Source organism: Clupea harengus, chromosome 20 (genome assembly GCF_900700415.2).
Source record: "Clupea harengus chromosome 20, Ch_v2.0.2, whole genome shotgun sequence".
In the NCBI taxonomy this organism is placed as follows: domain Eukaryota; kingdom Metazoa; phylum Chordata; class Actinopteri; order Clupeiformes; family Clupeidae; genus Clupea; species Clupea harengus.
In genome coordinates this window covers 18,300,675-18,320,785 of record NC_045171.1, presented here as the reverse complement: position 1 = coordinate 18,320,785, position 20,111 = coordinate 18,300,675, and the positions used below count along the sequence as shown (strand labels likewise).

Sequence of the window (20,111 nt, the reverse complement as noted above, 5' to 3'; positions counted from 1 at the left end):
CCAAACTCCGTAGATGGTCGTATTTGTACATAAAAGTAGTTTGTTTGACTTTTTTTCGCTTAGATTTATTTAAAGTTACCGAAAAAATAGACACTGTACAATGTAAAAACCCCGTTATTGTAACTGAAAAATACATCTAAGGGGATTTGTGAGATGTCTGAGCCAGCTATCTAATGTTAGCATGCTACTACCCACAATGTAAACAGCTCGCTAGCGGCATGATTGGTTTGTTGACCTGTCAATCTCACTATAACGTCTCCGTTATCAACACAACCCCATGTGCCAGACTCCTCCTCTGTCATCCGTTGGATCAACGCATTGCAACGCAAACGCCTGAGTCAGCCGTGAGTGAAACGGACACATCCATTGACATATGCAGTGTGAGGAAGGTGGGTGCACTCACCATTAGTACCCCTAGTGACCACCAGTCAGCGCTCTGCGTGTGACCCCTCCGGTTGACTACCTCTGGAGCCATATATTCTACTGTACCACAGAAGGAGTAGGCCTTCTTCTCATGGTCTACTGATTCTTTACTAAGCCCGAAGTCTGCAACAGGAGCACAATCAGTCAGGTTCTCCCGCTCACACATACTGCTCACACACACACACACACACACACACATACACGCACAGCATAGGACATTACCATCACTATGGTATTAGGGACTGATATGGTATTAGTGGCTTTATCTTGTACTTTTACAAATATTCAGTTTATCAACAGATTTTGAGATTCAATAGGAGCAAAATATAAAAAGCACCTCATGTGGTGATGGCACTCACCTGTTAACTTGATATGTCCAGCTTCATCAAGCAAAATGCTGAAAATTAAAACCACATTCTCCAATACAGGTACAGAAAAACATGGCCAAAAATCAACAGTTCAACAGAGGTTACATCAGAAAACGCTCTATTCAACCCTCCTAATCCAATTAGGATTTTTAACATACTGTTTTTCACATGAGAGTAAGCCTCTTGGAAATTGAGAGTTGAACAAACAGTTTTCGGTACAGCAACAGGAAGATAATACTTTAATGATTATCTAAAAAAAATATACTGCAATAGTATGCATATGCATTAGTTACCATGAGAACTTTCTACATTTCAATTCTATATTTCTGTCCGCCATATGACAAGAGAACGATATATATGAAGAAATGCGACAAAATGTGTTTTTGTTCTCTCCCTCTCTCTCTCTCTCTCTCTCTCTCTCACACACTCACTCTCTCTGTGTGTGTGTGTGTGTGAAGCACCTTTAGCCTTCAGTAAGATATGCAGACTGACCCTTCACGTGGTCGAATCTGAGTTAGTGGGTTTACAAAGAGCAGAGGGGAGGAAGGGGGAGGGGGGGGGGTGCAGAGATACGTTACTTTTCAGGCTTCAGGTCTCTGTAAACAATGCCTAGGTTGTGTAGATGATCCAAGGCGAGGGCCAGCTCTGCAAGGTAGAATTTCACATCCTCTTCTGTAAACATTACCTGGCGGAAACTGGACAAATTTACTCTCTGAACTTTTGAGCAAAGAATCAGACAAAACAATACAAACAGCATCATCATCAATGGCAACATTGAAAAATGAAGGTTAAAACAAAAAACATACATATGTTAAACAGACAACAGCTATGAAAAGACTTCAACGGGCAGAGGGTGAAATTGATTACGCAATTATTTTGAACCAATTTCTTCCAGCTAATGCATACATTCATGTTAACATTTACCTTTTGATCCAACAATTGTCTATACCATAATGATAGCAAATGACACCAACCTATGCATTGACCTTCACAGACTATCAAACATTATTAACTACAGAGATAAAAACAAAGGCCTGATGAGTTACTGTGACTATTATGAGACTCTGAATGTTATTCCCCAGACCCCTTCATATTATCATGTCCAATTTTAAGACAAACAAACAGAAAAACAAACAAACAAACACATCTACTTCCTTAAGGAATGGTGCATCTACAACATCCTGATTCTAATTTATATTACTGAATTCACCACGTCCGAGTAATAAGTGCTACGGCATCACCTTGATATGAATCACTAGCGAACTAACAAAGTAACAACATTCGTCTCGATGAAAGATGACACGATATTTCCAACGATAGCCCTTCATTGACCGCTATTTGATGAATGCTCATCGGCTGAATGCCACCATGGCGCAATCTAAGGACTCTGAATAATAAACTCGATATTTTATTACGCTGCACCCCCCCTCTCTGCCCTCCATGTTTTCAAGGCTGCACTTCTCGCCGAGCTGCTAGTGCCTGAATGTCCCTCTACACTTGATACAGGCTGACACAATGGATGGTGACATTGACAACTCCCTGCCTGCCAGCTCCGTCTGGTGTTCGGATGAATAGACTGCAAACTGATAGTGATTAAGGAGGGGTACAAGGACGCGTGCACGACTGACACGGGCACTGGGCTGATATGACACAAACTGGTTAGACCAGTGCAACTCCTTTCAGCCAGATTCTTCAATGCTTTCTTGCTCCTCGACATGAAGTGGTGAGCTGCACTGGGCTAAAGCCACACGTTAGCAGTGTCATGTGCTGCAATTAAAGCTCATTTCAGTTGGAACCGTTTTGTCTAAAACATGTAGAAAAGATTCTATTCAAGTTCTGTTCTGTTCAAGGCTACCATATGTGTATGCATGTGTGTGTGTGTGTGTGTGTGAGGATAGGGTGTGAGTTTTCGTGTCTATCTGATTGTGTGCGGAGTCTCAGATTCAGTCCTCTGACTTTAAATAGCTAGCGCTGGTGTTCCGGTACATCTTGTGAAAGGGCCCATTTACCGACGCTAAAGCAGCTGGCGATTACAGGTAGCTATAATCACACTGTGCCACACAATGATCATACAAATTTGACACAGTGATTACACATAGTTTCAGTGTATGGGCTTTTTACTTAACTACAGATGAAAACGAGTTTGTCTGAATCAAGTCAACAATCATGTTGTCAACAATCATGTTGTAATCATTGCACTATCATTGATGTAATCACAGATGTTGATCACTTCAGACCGTCTCTGTTCGATACACAAATAAATAAATAACCGTAAATAACCGCATGTCGGACCTAATGTATTTGTGGCTGTCCAGACAACAGAGGGAACAGAGTGGTAATAAAGCTCTACTCAAAGTCAGGATAAGTGTATGTCTGAGGAGGTGTGGTCAAGACGGAAGGAGGCGCAGTCCTTTATCACGGAGGAAAACAAGCTAGCACATCTACATTCATGTCATCCAAGAGATGTTGATCACTGCGCACCAATCGCAGCACGCCTCGGACACAAAGCGGTATTAACGTGTGTGTGTGTGTGTGTGTGTGTGTGTATGTGTGTGTGTGTGAGGACGGATGTGCGGCTTAAGGAAGAGAAAGGTGTGCTTACCTCTTTGGATAAACGAGTAAATACATCTCCACCCCTGAGAAAATCCAAAATTAAATAGAGCTTCCCCTCTGTCTGAAAGGCTGAAGGGGGGAAACACACACACACACACACACACACACACACACACACACACACACACACACACACACACACACACACACACACTCAAGGTCAAAACAAAGTGAGCACGTCCTTTTCTTATATCTAAATAGTAGCTTAAGTATAAAATGCTTCCTGACTCGCAGCCAACAATGGCAGTCAAACATTAAATGCTTCCACTGTGTTTGTGATATCAACACACACACACACACACACACACACACACACACACACACACACACACACACAGAGCAATGTGACGGATGTGAGTTGGCCAGCGCACCCGATCGGCACGTCGCCGCGAGCAAACAGCGGCGACCTTAAACAAATGACAGGCGCTGACGGAGTGCTGGAGCTGTGGCTGGGTAAGGAGTTGGGACTCAGGCTGCTCTGAGGCGCTCGCTCCCTCACTGACTCACTCACTCACAGCCCTGCATTACAAGCAGCCCGCTGCCCTGAGAGCAAACCTGACATCAGGAACACCAGAGCAGCCTGCAGAGGCCGGAGAACACAGCTCCAAACTAATGCCTTGGAACAGAGGAGGGGAGGGGAGGGGGTTTGGTGGGGAGAAAGAGGGGGGGAAAGGAGAAGAGAGGAGAAGAGAAAAGAAGGGAAGAAAGGTGAGCAGAAGGGGAAGTGGAGAGGAGAGGAGAAGGGAGGAGAGGAAGGTAACGGCGAGGAGGAGAGGAGGGGAGTAAGGTAACGAAGAGGAGGAGAGGTAAAGAGACCAGTGGCAAGATAGGGGAGGGAAGTGGAAGGGAGAGGAGAGAAGGAAGATTGCACAAAAAGAGAGGAGAGAAGGAAGATTGCACAAAAGGAGAGGAGAGAAGGAAGATTGCACAAAGAGAGAGGAGAAGACAGGGATGGGTATCAGAGACGGAGGAGAAATGGCAGAACAGGAGAAGAGAGGTTTCGAGAGGTAGAGGGTGTGTGTGTGTGTGTGTGAGTGTGAAATAAAGAGCGTGTGTGATATTAAGAGGAGCGAAGCTGGATAATGGAGTAGAGGTGAAGGAGGAGAGGATGGAGGGGACAGGTTGGAAGGGGGAGGGTGTGTGTGTGTGTGTGTGTGTGTGTGTGTGTGTGTGTGTGTGTGTGTAACAGGCAGGTCAGTCCACTCACCATAGTGCAACTTTACAATGAAGGGATGATTCACCTCTACCAGAATATCCCTCTCCATCTTTGTGCGAACTCTGTCCCTCACTGTCAAAACAAAACACAAACACAGTGATGCGGATCAGTGATGAGTGAGTCATTTTGGACTTTTTAAATACATCAAGTCAAATCAAACCATTCCATATCAGTGAGGCTCCAACAGGCTATGACCAATTAGATATTAAACACAAAGTCCTCATCCACCCCAGCCCTCACCAAAGCTCCCCTAACACACCAGACTTTTTCAAAAGGCTGAGATGTAGTCCATTAGCTTGTAAAAAGCATATTCCAGAGAGAGAGAGAGAGAGAGAGCGCGAGAGAGAGAGAGAGAGAGAGAGAGAGAGAGAGAGCGAGAGAGAGATGTTGACGGTCAGCTTGGAAATCAGTGAGCGTGATTCATACGAGCAGTTGTGGAGGGTGCGCGTGTTGCCACGGCAACTGTGGCTTGACGCACCTTTTAGTGACGCCTTTTTCAGCACTTTCATTGCATAAAGCTGACCAGCATCTGGACCCATTAACTTGCGCACCAGAAACACCTGAATGAAGAGGAGGAAGAAGAGGGAGAAGGCATCAGCTATGACTCAGCTTTAAACTTCTCAATACCCCACATGACAAACCATGTGACTAATATGACCAAGTCATAGGTCTTAGTCAGTGCCCGTTTATAATTAGAGATAATAATAGAATAATGTGACTAAATCACAGAGCTGTTCATCAGACACAGCGCCAAGTTCATGTCGAGAATTTTGGTCGGCCTGGTTTGTGCCTTTATAAATCAAATGAAAGTAGACACACAACATGAATTATGGTTTCTTGTGCATTTTTGCTGTTCCCCAAACTGTGCGTAACACAAAATGCTTTAGTGATTTAACTTCTGTGTTTGCCAAAGTCTACAGCTGTGTTTGACCCATACTTACACTCTTACACACTTACACAATATTGTGCTGCTGACAGACGAGCCAAACACAGGCACTTAAGGAGTACACAGCCAGAACTGCTTAGTGTGTGTGTGTGTGTGTGTGTGTGTGTGTGTGTGTGTGTGCACGTATGTGCTTAGTGTGTGCCTGTGTGTGCCTGCGTGTGCGTGTGTGTTTGTGTGTGTCCATCAGTGATAGATACAGGGTGATCTTTCTCACCTTTCCAAAGGAACCCTGTCCCAACACCTTAAGCAGCTCAAACTGGCAGGGGTCGGCCTTCTCACACCCCTCCTTCACGTGATGGGTAATGGGAATCTCCTTATACGCCCCTTCATCCTGCACAAACAATAACAACGTCAATAATAACAATAACACCATCATCATCAAAGGAAAACTAAAAAGCGGTTTCAAACACGCTCGATCACACAGATGTTTAGAAACACAGACTCAACACATGTCAGAAGTTTGATGTGCACACACATTCCAACATGAAACCCAACCCATGTTGTACTACAGGTCAACCAAGTTAAAAGCGTGTACGTAAAAGAAACACATTCATCAAATCTCTCTCTCACACACACACACAGATCCCTGAATGCGTACCCCTCTACAAACTAGCCTAAAAAAAAAAAAAAAATACACCTTAGTACTCTTAACCCGGTCTTCCCACCCCTGCAAATCCACCGTCATGGAGAGAGGTGTGCCGGTGTAATGAATCGGCCTGTGGCCATGTCTGGCAGTCTGTTCCTGCAGGGCTGGCGCGGGCTGGGGAGGCTACAGATAACGCCTGCGCCCCTTTGGGAGCCCGAACGCACCCCGAAGCTGTTTGTGATTCAGGGGTGTACGGACGTGGCCGTGACTCCCCCCTCACACACAGCAAGACGCTCCGGGGAGAATAAGTACAGGCAACCCTGCATACCTAATGATGACTGTACCAGGAGGGGGAGGGAACAAGAGAGAGAGAGAGAGACTAAGAAAGAGAGAGAGACGATTGGTTTGAAAGGGAGAAAGAGCCAAGTTGACAAAAAGAACAAAAGAGGACAAGAGAGAAAGATGAAGAGGAAGAGAATAAAGACGTACAGAGAGAGAGAGAGGGAGAAAGACAGAAAGAAAAGAAAAGAAAGAAACACTGCTTTACAGCACGTGGATATACTGCAGGCCTGCAGTGATATGATGTGATCACTCACACACTCTCCCCTGTAGGTTCTACACAACCACGCTCACACACAGCAGGCAAGACGTAGGGGCGATGACTTGTAATAAGACGGGCGGTATGAATCATAACATTCTCCCTCACAATCGCTGCAACTCAGAAACTTGCACACTAATAAAAGCTTTGGCATTCATTTGTGGAGTGAGATGGATGACAGATGGCAGATGGCTTTTTCCATTTACAGTAGCCGTATGTCCATCTCCTCAAATAACCGACTAACCGCTCATAGCCACTGTTGGATCTTCAAACATCAAAACTGGTTAGTGTGTGCACACCCCTAGTAACATCTGTCCATGTTCTCCTCATGTTTATCAATATAGGAAGAACTCAAGGCCTCAGTTACACCCCCAAACCCTGTAACAGGAAATGATTGGGAAGAATGATTGGGAAGAATCATCCAATCAATTCATGGTCTACTTGTCAATCATGCTCGGGTGAGGTGGCTGTCTGATAGACGGGTAGGTGCAGTGATTCCTGGAGGAGACGAGACGAGAGTGGACGTCTGCTCTGGACCCCTGTGGCCACATCATAGGGTTCTTTTCCTCTGGAACTCTGACCAGGAGTGGCCACATCAGTGTGCTTCTCACCCTCCTGATGAATTCTGAGCTGACCTGAGACCAGCTACAGACAAACACTGACTACTTGTTCCACGCTCAAAGGGAGAAAAGGGTGTGCAATGTGTCTCGTCTTATTTTCTCTCGCTCTTTCTCACACACCCAAAAACAATAACACTGATTGCTTGTTCCACGCTCAGAGAGAAAACAGTATGCAATGCATCTCTCTCTCAGAGAGAGAGAGAGAGAGAGAGAGAGAGAGAGAGAGACTGAAACGAACCCATACATTATGTTATACAGGGTATAATCAAAAGACAGGCCACACACATTAGATTAATGCTTAAACAAGACAACCATCTACCCACACACAAACAACTATAACTAAGCAGCGATGTCATAAAACAACAACCCACACCACACAATGATGTCAGCAAGTGAAATAACCCAAAAACAACACTGTGTCCCAGAGGAACACACACACACACACACACACACACACACACACACACACTACTCACACAGTGTGAGAGAGGCTCTCCCTCCTCCATAGGCTCATCCATGATCTGATGCCCATTGACCTGGAAGGGAAAAACACAAAAAGAAAACAACTTTAGCGCGTGCATGCACACACACACACACACACACACACACACACACACACACACACAAAATGACAACGAAACAAGACATCCCTGGATGTGGCCTCACAAAGCCAATACCATCGGTTGAAAAATACACACACACATCCGCCCCTGGTCTCACCATAATGATACCCTCCTTCCTGACCCAAATACAGAGTAGCAACAAACTCGTGCATGGAGGGACACAAACCACTGCGACCCGAACACACTTCCTGTTCAAGGAACAAACTGACAGACATGCACATGCGTGCAAACACACACACACACACACACACACACACACACACACACACACACACACACACACACACACACACACAGATCCGTTCTGGGTTTGGTGGGCGTAAATGCACTGTATGCGTTCCCCCCAAAATACAAGAGTGCATTACCTCATGTTGAACAGGACTCATGAGTGTGTGTGTGTGTGTGTGTGTGTGTGTGTGTGTGTGTGTGTGTATGTGTCCAAGGCCAAGTCGTCCTTTTCTCTACACAACACCCAAATGGACTACTGCATCCTTCAATTCCAGCCAAACGTGCACTCACACACGGAGCACAGACAGGAAGTTGGTCCAAGCCCTCTGACAAAGCACTGCTTGGAGAGCCTTCTGGAGGCTTTTACAACTACTGACATTTGGTAAAGTTGAGTTGGCCTTTTCAGCCAGGGAAAAGGTTTTCATCTGAAAAACATTTTAAAAGGAGCACTTTTGACATTACAAAGAAGCCATGAATGACTTCCTAAAACAGCTAGACATATTGATGTACACAGGGTTCATAATCAGTCATTATGTGCATGTTAACTACTCCTCTGTTTAAAGGTGTAGTAGCCGATTCGGGTAAAGGGTTGTTAATATTGGAGCTCAACAGCCAATCAAAATGACCCCCTTCACTTCCATGGCCACAGAAACAATGTATTGATCGTGTGTATGTCTGTGCCGTGTGTTTGCTTCCAATTTTCAGAGCAAGGACTGTATACAAACATTGGAGTTGTTTTGAGGGCACGCAGAGAACGGACAGCTAGAAGACCGGAAGTAGAAATTCACTGAAAGAAAATAAATAAAAAAAAGTGCATTGGCTTAGAATCGCAATCCACACCTTTAGCTCCTCAGATACAGCACCCACAAAGCCAGGCAGTAGCAGCCAAACTCCTGTGTGATGAGTATGGCAGGCAGGTGAGATGAGATGAGGGGAGGTGAGAGGAGATGAGAGGAGAGGAGGGGAGGTGACACTCTGGGGGCAGTGGAATAATCCCATGACAAGTGGCGTAGTGTGTCGGTGGTTCAAGTGCATCTTTTTTCTTCTCCTCGAGAGCAAGAAACACACACACACACACACACACACACGCACGCACGCACGCACGCACGCACTCATACAAACACGCACACAAACACACACACACACTTGCACTCCCTGGCCCCGCCAAGAAGCCTGACACGTTGCCACACTGCATCTGTGTGTGGGCGTGAGGATGAGTCTCATTTCTCTCTCCCCCCTCTCACTCTTTATTTCCAGCCATCTCTGATTTCCTTCATTTCTCTCTCTCTCTCTCTCATCCCCCTCTCTTCCGCCTCCACTCAATGATGCGCAGATTGGGAGATGAGCGCTGATATCAGCAGCCAGTGAGGCTGCAGTGAGATCCAGCAGCATCCCTTATCAATTCAGTTCAATTTCCTGTATTTATATGGCACCAATTACACCCGAGATTGTCTGAAGGTGCTTTACAGAGCCCAGAACCTGAACCCCCTAGAGCAGGTGACCGGGGAGGAAAAACTCCCTATTATCAGAAAAAAACATGAGCAGATCCCAGCTCATAAGGGGGGGGGACCCATGTGTTTGGGGACGACCAGGTAGACCAATGCTCTGCTCATTAAATAAACAAACAAGCAAACAAATAAATGCAAGCCTATTTTCACATACACACACATCCAGTACATGCTACATATATAAACCTTCATTATGAAGAAAGAAAGAAAGAGGGGGGAGAGGGACGTTCTGGCGTGCATCTGTTCATTCCTTCATTCTCCTGCCCCAAACACCACCCTCACTGCGTGCTTATGAGGGATTAATCCTGCCACACACACACACACACACGTGTACTTGCGCATGTGCACACAATCACGGCCACAGACACGCACAAATGCACGCACACGCAGCGGAAGTCTAATCCATACCAGGAACCAAGTCCTGATCTGCTCATCTCTTGTTTGCATTAAGCACACACACACACACACACACACACACACACACACACACACACACACACACACACACACACACACACACACACACACACACACACACACACACACACACACACACACACACACACACACACAGTATTGAATGCCAATAATGCTGTCAAAGCATCAGATAAGATGGCCAATTAAGGCACAGAGCCCTGCCCATTCCACATGAAGATCTCAACTCAGTGGAAATGGTAGTACTGTATGGTGTCTCACTTTCACAAACATCCATCACTTGGATGATATAAGTCAAGCATTAGGTTTAGGCCTACAGAGCAACATTAGGTTTAGGTTTACAGCTTAACATTAAGTGCAAGTCTATAAAATAACATAAGGTTTAAATCTATAGAGCAACATTAGGTTAAGGTCTATAGAGTAACATTAGGTTAAGGTTTACAGTTTCAAATCTAAATTATCTGGTGAGTCTCAATGAGCAAGCTTGCAGCTTTGCCACTGCTTACTCACTGCCATTGCTTACAAGATGGTGCTGCTTTGCCACAATTTATTTTCAAATCTCACAAGGCTATTTCATACAGCTCTATGAAGTCCAAACCCATCCCAACAACATCAGTGCTAGCTCTGACAGAGAAGGCTAGCTGCTGGGAGCGCACTGGACCAGAGATGGTAGCATCAAGCATCAAGCAACCAGTGACTTTCATTCAACAACCACAGTTTGCTCCTGCAAATGTCTTCAATTCTGGAATAATGTGTAGAAATGCCATGATGACTTGATTGAATGACATGATGTTTATCTTTCAGTTTAAGTCAACAGCATTGTCACGTACTAAGGAGACCAACTGAAACAATGAAAACAGACAAATGTCTGACTCCACACAAAACTGAATGAAAAGCAGACATTCACTGGCTCTGCTGAGCAACGCGTTTCTCTGTTAAGGGCTAACTATCTTCCATTTGTTCATTTAGACCACTGTTTCTCCAGCCCTGTGCAAGAGAGGCCATCTCATATTATCCCAGCATTCCTCTGTTGACCGGGACTCTGAACAAAACACGACACCCCCACTACTTAAAAAAAAAAAAAAAAAAAAAAAAAAAAAAGACAAAAAATAAATGAGCGAAAATTAGATAAATGTCAGGTGTAACGTACTCGGCTTACGGGGGTTTCTTTTTGGGCTGGCTTTTAAAAACACTGTTGTGGATTAAGCCAGTAGGCTCCCCTGACACTTCGGCTGAGAGTGTGTGTGTGTGATGTGAAGCATGAGTCAGTAAAACTGTACTGAGCCGAGCCACATTTTCCACAGTCACAATGGGTAAAAGTGGTGTGTGTGTGTGTGAGAGAGAGAGGGAGAGAGGGGGAGAGGGAGAGAGGGAGAGAGGGAGATCACAAGAGGGCCGACGGACGTGCTTTGATCCGTGTACGTTCGCCGGAGGCTATCGGCTTTGCTCTGCCAAGCTGCCACTGGCTGAGGCTATGGAATCTGGATTCTGTGAATGAATGCGCCTACCCTGAACCCCCCAAGCCCCCCCACCACATCCTCTCCCACCCCTTCCCTCCCGCCCCCTCACTTCCTCCACCCACTCACACACTCTCACTCTCGCTTACACATACACACTCACACACACATTCACACACACATTTGCCAACATAAAAACACAGCGCAGGCAGCTGGACTTGCGGAGGCTCACATCCCGGCAACCATGAAGGGAAAGCGTTTTATGTATGATAGCCAAGCCATGGTGATGCCGTTGTGTTTGGTAAGCAGCACAACTAGTCAACACAGCACAGATTGAGGCTAAGTGTTAGCATTGAAGCTAACTTGCCAAGCCTCCAACAGTATGACTCATACTGTTGTTTATGAGGCTCGCTCTGTCGAAAGCCAGCCTGATGGCCATGCAAACGGCTGTGTGTGGACATGTGCTCACACACACACACAACCTATGTGCAGACACACATTCATAAACACACGCGCGTGGGTGGACACACACACACACACACACACACACACACACACACACACACACACACACACACACACACACACACACACACACACACACACACACACACACACACACACACACACACACACACACACACACACACACACACACACACACACACACACACACACACACACACACGAGCCAGATGGTGAGGGAGGAACTGAGAGTTCCACTTGAACTATTTCAGCAAAACTGAGACCTATCTGAAAATCAGTGTTTTACTTGTTTACATTAGCCCCCGTTATGGGGTGAAGTCTGACAGATGGCTGTCTGACAGATGGCTGGCTATGCTGCAATGTGTGAACATCTCCATCCCCATCCCTTTCAAGGCCATAACAGAGCCCTTGCTGCAGAAAGAGATGCTCATATTTTAGAACATTTATGTTACCCAGTGTTGTACACCATTTGCCTATTTCTCCCAAGGCAAAAGACTCCCCCCTCCATCACCAATGAGGATGTTTCATACATAGAGCCTATACTCAACACACATACACAAACTCCTCCTGCTCCAACCATACACGGACACCCACACAAGCCCTACCCATTCCTCATCTCCCATGTACTAATGAAGTCCCTGCATCTGAGGATGAGTGTGGGGTGCTATTGTTCTCTGCACAAACACACCTACTGCGGATCAATACCAGAGCCTCAGAATCACTGGAGGCTGCTTTCAGAAGGATGTGGTCAGCTGGCTCAAGAACAAACTGCAGCAAAGACACTCAGTCACTAGCAAATAGACATCCAAACCCCCAGTCTCCTAGCCAAGCCAAATTCAACATGGTGTATTATTAACAGTGCACTGCATCCGCTCAAAGACGAGTCTTGACTCCCTCAAGACTGTCCTCCTCCGTACTGACTGAGGAACATCATAAACCAACTTTCTAACTAAAAACACTTGTTCGAGAAAGGGTTGTCGAAAGAACTTTTTCACAACCAGTCTCTGTATGTTGGTGAGAGCATTCTGTGTCTGTAGTTGCCATTGTGGTCAAATCATGATGAAAAACGCAGGCACAAGCGCGACCATGAAGGGGAAATATGTGGCGTGCATAACAACCTCTTAGGAAATAGGCCTACACAATCGACACTGATGGACCGACTGCTCAGTGGCATCGTTAGTACTACGACAGAGTGTCCGTGAGGACGCGACGGACCCAGTCCTATTACCAAGATTACCATAAAGTTTTTGAAACTTTTTAAGCAGATCAAGCACGCGAAACAAAAAGCATGATGAGGTGTGATGATGCGGTCTATAAACAAACATGACGCGTGTCAGCATGTCAGCTACTACTAGCTTTACTGCTTACTTTAAGCTTCTGTCACTCCAAGATGTCCGGAAGAGAAAGGTTTGGGGAGTTAATTTCACTCAATGTACGGAGTTAAATTGGTCTCTCAATTTCACCACACATTATATATGTTGGCTCCGGTCACCAGACCACGGTGCATATAGTTGGGATAGCATGCATGCCTGTCTGCTTAACGTTACAGCTTTCCCCATTGCATCTGCTTCATAGCATCATCACGACTTTGGAAGAGAAGAAGGTATGCTTTAGAAGCGATATTTCCAAAATGCGTGCATCACTTGCCACCGTACACTCGACCTGGCTTCAACAGGCACGTACGATTAACTTTACCTTCATGTAGTAACGTTACAGTGATGATACAGTGAAACTGACGTGGCCAGCCACAGCGCACACACGCATGCTAGGCTAGCCTAGCCCAGCTAACATTAGCTCCTCCGCAATCCTGATGCCATAGCTAGCTAGCTTGCTACCAAACAAAGGCAAAGCGAGCCAGCTGCTGCTCCCCCAGGCTGAAGACACAACACTTGGTCAATTTTAGCAAGTTCAAAACGCCATGTCACGACTATGTCAACAAGGATGATTAGGATGCAATATAAACATTAAACATACCTCGCTACTGACGCTATGCACCTCCATTTTGTGCCAGGAATCTTGTGGCTGGACAAAAGGCATCATCTAGACGCACTAGAGCCTCGTTTCACGCAGCATTTCTTCGTTTTGCAGGCGTCGTTATCCCTGTTAGATAAACAAATGTGGGTGGAAAGCGGTGGGCCTTGCGCTACTGCGCTGGGGAGGTGAAGGGTAGCTGACTGACAGGATGTTTGGCCGAACCATACGCACACCGGGCACCCCTTACTTTCCCATAGAAGCGAATATGGCCGCCGCCACCGTGCTACCTGCACATCAACGAACCCGCTGCTGACGTCGCTTTGACGCAATTCAGTTAAGGATTTCCCCATCCTAGGCAACAGCGAGGGGGAAAGAGAGAGAGGGAGAGAGAGAGATACAGAAAGAAAGCGATGCAACGTCAACACAGCAGTGATGGTAATTGAGGCACAGCTTCAGCAGCGAATAAGAAACAGATTTAAGATGCAATACTTGTACTACCACCATCAATGATAATATAATATTATGTTTTATTATCTTATTGTGTAATTGTTGTTATTACTGAGAGTAGTGTTTTTCATCAAAGTATTTTTTACCATTGATGTTGCAAGGATAATTCTTTTACATTTTAGGAACAAAGCATTTACATTTTCCAACAACTACAGTCAGCAGGCCCCTGAAATTGAAGTGAAAATCTATTATATTCCTGAACCATCAAGACCCTTGATTTCCAATAGTAAAAGTTTACCCGTGTAAAACCCAGGCAGTCTGTAAGCTTGTCCATCCTCGTGTCCGAGCAGAGCTAAGAGGCTTAGCGTTCATCCCCTCTTTCCTGACCCTGACAGCCATGTTAAAACCCACTCACCCCCTGCTGGGTTGGGTCTGGGTATAATAGGAAGCAAAGGTTTGGGCAAGAAATCAGATGAACGTTTCTGTCCATATTGAATACAATGAAATAATAATTTCCACCACGATCATCTTCAAGTCTATTTTATTCTTTTCTCCCTTTTTCTAAAAAGAGCAGCGTTCTCTTGAGAGCATACAATTGGGAAAATCCTCTTCTCACGGACCTCATTTTTTTCCAAATTTGATCACAAAGTTCAACACAGTCCAGACGCCACTTATTTTTAACACATAATTCAGTTTATCAGGCAAAGACTGCAAAGTATGTTGCATTCAACAAAAACCCATCAACATAAAAAAATCCTTAATGAAGACACAGATAAAAGAAAAACAAGAGGCAGTGAGATAAGTTAAGGGGTATTTATTAACTCTTCAAACTACAGCCTCTCTAGACCAAAGGCATTGTGATATGCAGTAGAAAAAGGCCAAGTGGGCCCAGAACAGCCATGTAAGTCCTCCACAGGCACAGTGTGCAGTGTGTGTACCAGTCTGTGTGTGTGTGTGAGTGTGTGTGTGTGTATGTGTGTGGGTCACAACAGTCCCGCCGTGCCCCCCTCCTCCTCTGATACAGAAGACTCAGGTGGGGCAGCACTCGTCGCCATGTCTTCCTCCGTGCTTGGCTCCTCCTCCCTTTCCGGACTTTTCTCCCAGTCATCATCTGCGAGCTGAGGTAGACTGGCTAACAGTTCCTGCAGGATATACAAACAATCACATAAACACACGCACGCACGGACACGTACATACACAGACACACACACACACACCAGACACGCAGACACATTTACCAGAGGGCCACTGGACTGACCGACTTGTATGTTTACATCCTGCTGATGTTCAGCAGATGCATTCATCACATTGGCACTCTACAGGACCCCTCTTCGGTTCCCACAGGCTCATCCCTGTGGACTTTGAATGCTTACTCTCTCTCAACTTATCCTCAAACTATTTGTTCTTTAAACGTCCTTTGGATTCAAAATTATTCGGATGATTTGGGCAGTGAGCAAGCCAAGGAAAATATCTTGAACTGTTTATCCAAGCTAAAGCGTTCAACAGAATCCTTGGAAAAAAGATTATTTTGTTAGGACAGGTAAGGTCACATGGTAGGGAAAGTACTGACTTACAGGCTGGGCTTCCGTGATGACTAACCGTGGCTATTGGTAAAAGGATACCTGCCCTGGCATTGTGGCACACAATTGGGTTAGGTCCTCTGAGGGAGCAGAGGCCTATTGTCTCCCTCTGGATTAGTGGCCACACGTGTGTGCTGAAGAGAAGCCGTGGGATTTGGATTTGTAGCCTACATTTATTTTGGAATCACCCACCAACCAAAAGGACACCCTGAACCAAACCAACAATGGTGCTTAAGCTGGCCATAGTTTGCGCCTTGAGGCACACAGCCGCCGGGCAGGGAGTGCGACCAAGCCTTCGGGTAAGTGACCACTCTCTGGGGCTCCGCCAAGGTGACACACACACACACTCATCCACACTTCATAGGTTTGACTATCACATATTGAGATCACATAGGTATAGGATTAGCAGTTCGGCTTCTTTTGGTTCTATTTGTTTAGTTTAAATTGTGGATGAGGAGGGGTCTCTGCTACATGCTATGGAGTTTAGCTGCCAAGCTCTGGGACCTCTCCCCATTCTGTAATACTATCTGAAGTCTTTTTATACAGAGAACCATTTTCTGTCACAAAGGGATTCTCAGGTCTGAAAAGACTTAGAAGCAAAACCATAGCGATTTCTTTAAGGCAGAGGAAGTAAAGAGTAACAAGGACTTTCTGATGTCCACAAATCTGAGTTTTTGAGCACAAATCTGAGCACCAATAAATATAAAATAATATGATTAGGTGCAACATATTTTCAAAACAATGGTGGCTATTTTATTCTAGATTTTCAATCATATATTTCTCAAAAGTGCACTTGGACCTTGTTAATTCTTAGCGGACAGGGGTCAAGCAGAACCTCTCGGGGTAGTTCTCTGGAGTCTCAGCTAAACCCCAACCTACACCCCCCCCCCTCTCTCAACGTGTGTTTAGATAATGGAGGTCTTTATAAGCTGAACACACCTAATTAAGCTAATCCAGTTATCTGATTAACTCAGTCAGATGTGTTACAATAGGGAGTATGGCTGATGGATACGACCTAAAATACACATCACGATAATATCACAGATTTAGCTTGGTGGTGATAAATCCATGATAAGTTCTCGTAATAATTTCTTGTATTGGTAAAGTTTAAAAATACAATTTGAATTGACGCCTTTGAGGCAATGAGGGCCTAGCAAATATCATGTTATGTTTAAAGGACATCAATCCTCAAAATATTCAGGACATTTTTTATTTGTAAAGGAAATATTGTTTATAATTCAATTTTAAACACTACCACTACCTGACATACTTAAATTATCACAATAAATTAATTTAGGTCAGTAAGAGGTTAGAAATGTTGGTATCTATAAATTCTCAGTTAAATGCCAAGCTCTGATAGGAAATTATGGAAAACGTATAGGAAGCTGGGCCTCTACGAAGACACTAGGGAAACACTGTTTTGCAACGCCGTCATGGGCCTCGTGCTGGGGACATACAGTACCAGTCAAAAGTTTGGACACACCTTCTCATTTTTTGAGAAGTTTTTTCTTTACTTTTTGTATTTTCTAGATGGTAGATAACACTTTTTTTGTTTAGTACATCATTCCATATGTGTTCTTTCGTAGTTTAAATGTCTTCAGTATTAATCTACAATGTAGAAAATAATAAAAGTAAAGAAAACACTCAAAAAAATGAAAGGTGTGTCCAAACTTTTGACTGGTACTGTAGATGGGATTGGACATGATCCTACCTGTCACTGGGCTACTGCGCGTCTGCCTCTGTTGTTGAGATGAGCGTGGCTCAAATACAAATGCACCAAATTTCAAAGGCTATTGGAGTTGAGGGCTAAACTAAAATGTTGAAACATGCTAAAAACAAGTGGGATGTAATCTCTGCTAATTAGCCTTGCAAGGAGGAAACCTTCCCAGAAACTTTAAAAGACATTCTTGCGACACATACCAAGCCCAAAGGGTCTTTAGCACTGCCACCTCCAATGTCCAAGGATTCCGGTTCAAGTCCAGTGCAGGACAATGCACATTTATATAAAATCTCATAGGAGCAACATATTAAAATACTATCACCTGTGAATACTTTGCCAAGTTTATGCCCACTAGCTCGGCAGTGACCAACCAAACACAGCTAAACTTAAGGATAACAAACATCTTACCTTTACATGGCCCACTGAAAGTTATCCACGCATCACACAATTAAGTCCACTGTTATTTCAGTTATGACCCATGAGGTATGCTAGACATGATGAACTAGTACATAGCTAGTTAGAGATTTAGCCTGCCAAGAGTTGCTAGTGTCATCACACCAAATCCGACTTAGCAAACAAAAAAACATGGCAGCAATAGAAACTCTTTTTCAGTGCATTTTAAAAGCACATACCACCAGGAAGATATAAAGTTTCTGACGTATATATAGAAAAGCATGTGCTTTAGATGAACAGCTAACACAATGCACTGGAATAAATGTGATGGCATCTGACTGGGGGTCATCAATGAATAGCGGCCTTGTAACCACCATTGTCAAAAAGCCCCTGGCTAGAAAAAAGTCAGCAGTGTTAGCTATAATCACTTTGAAAGATGTGTACAACAAACATGTTAACCACAATTTCTTGTGTAATGAAAGACCACACACACACACACACACACACACACACACTCGTGGCTGCCTGCAGAGTGAGAAAAACACAGCACAAATGTTTTTCGACCTGTAAACAAACAATGAAAGCACGATTTTCACAATATTCTCCTGACGCAAAATGAACGAAATGAAATATGAAATACACTAAGTGTGATCTTTTCCCTAGCGCTCAACTCCCACACTGGTGACTCCAGTTACCCTCAGGCCATTCTGGACCTGACAGTGCATGATGGCTCAAATTAGGTCACTTCCGCTTTCTTCTAAATATGACTAGTTATGGAATCTTGAAAATGTTGCCACATACAACATTATATTGAGATGACTCATGTGGCAGTTTAACTTTGTTTTATTCTGCCAGTCTGCCACAACCCCCCACACATCATCTCCAATCAGCCATCGGGTCCTCCAGCAAGGTATGCTGAATCTATAGAAGAAGGGCGCCTATTTCCTATCTATGCATTAGTCTATGGGCCTTCAGTATTTATACCCAGCCAGACTTGTCTAAGTAGGCTAATTGCAGAATAGACACACAGCATTGTATGCTAGACAATGTAATACATGCTACAATGACTTCATGCTATGATTTTATTCAACTGCCAGTCAGCCACCGCCCCCCACACATCATCTCTGATCAGCCCATCTGATGTGTCAGTATCCGCCAAAGCAGTGTCATCGGGTCCTCCAGCAAAGGGCGCTTATTTCCTATCTATGCATTATTCTATAACTTATGCATCAGGCCGGTCTAAAACACACACACCGTAGGTATTAGGCCAGCTTTGTTTAGTTCAGTGTAAACAAGCAAAGCGGTCACAACGAGAGGTTTTCTTAATGCCGATACACCGGGATCTCTGTTTAAAATGGGCTTCAGGTTCATGTGCTTGGTGATGGATTAGTCAAGCCGAACTATGCTGAGAGGTGGAGTCAGCCTCCTGATGATGCACTCAGCAGGCTTCATCATCAAGGTGCCTCGTGGCCTGTGTGTTCTAAGCTTTGAATAGAAACAAGCTTCTTGAGCCCGCTGTTTCCATAAACACAATCAACTGTCACGCCAATCAGCTGCTCAAGATAAACACACGACACAGCATGTGTCAATCTTCAGCCGGCTCTTTGTAGGCCAGGTGATTACACCATTTATATCGTGTTATGAGAGAGCAGGGCATACTGTTTACCTTATAGTCTCTAAAATGCTAAATGTTTATCAGAAGAGAATCCTTGATAATGATAGTCATACGCTTCCTGAGCAAAAGGTTGGGGTCAGTCTACTTTCCTGCAAATCTATAGCACATGATGTTTAGAAGCAGGTGGTGACAAGCTAAGGTGAGGCCATACAAAAAGGCCATAGAGAATGTTGAAAACTCCAAAATGCCCCGTCTTGTTAACCAGTGCTGCTCGT

General features: G+C 44.7%; 2 protein-coding genes across 3 annotated transcripts in view; one reads left to right on the top strand and one right to left on the bottom strand.

Annotated features, from left to right (window-relative positions):
* Positions 1-14,403, bottom strand: part of rps6kal (ribosomal protein S6 kinase a, like) — a 23,276-nt gene extending 8,873 nt beyond the window's left edge. The window contains exons 1-9 of one of the 2 annotated variants that reach the window (XM_012834438.3): positions 14,082-14,403; positions 7,847-7,906; positions 5,781-5,897; positions 5,099-5,180; positions 4,612-4,692; positions 3,394-3,473; positions 1,370-1,476; positions 783-820; positions 404-546 (exon numbers count right to left, since the gene is read on the bottom strand). In XM_012834438.3, the coding sequence (XP_012689892.1) occupies positions 404-546; positions 783-820; positions 1,370-1,476; positions 3,394-3,473; positions 4,612-4,692; positions 5,099-5,180; positions 5,781-5,897; positions 7,847-7,906; positions 14,082-14,147 (774 nt within the window). In that variant the 5' untranslated portion in view covers positions 14,148-14,403. Of the gene's footprint in view, positions 1-403; positions 547-782; positions 821-1,369; positions 1,487-3,393; positions 3,474-4,611; positions 4,698-5,098; positions 5,181-5,780; positions 5,898-7,846; positions 7,907-14,081 lie in introns of those variants that run through there. The other variant, XM_031587166.2, reaches the window with a different exon arrangement.
* A 4,338-nt stretch (positions 14,404-18,741) lies between these two features.
* LOC105906216 (connector enhancer of kinase suppressor of ras 2-like) overlaps positions 18,742-20,111 on the top strand; it is a 104,391-nt gene continuing 103,021 nt past the window's right edge. The window contains exon 1 of the mRNA XM_042702806.1: positions 18,742-19,131. Within this exon, the coding sequence (XP_042558740.1) occupies positions 19,044-19,131 (88 nt within the window). The 5' untranslated portion in view covers positions 18,742-19,043. The remainder of the gene's footprint in view (positions 19,132-20,111) is intronic.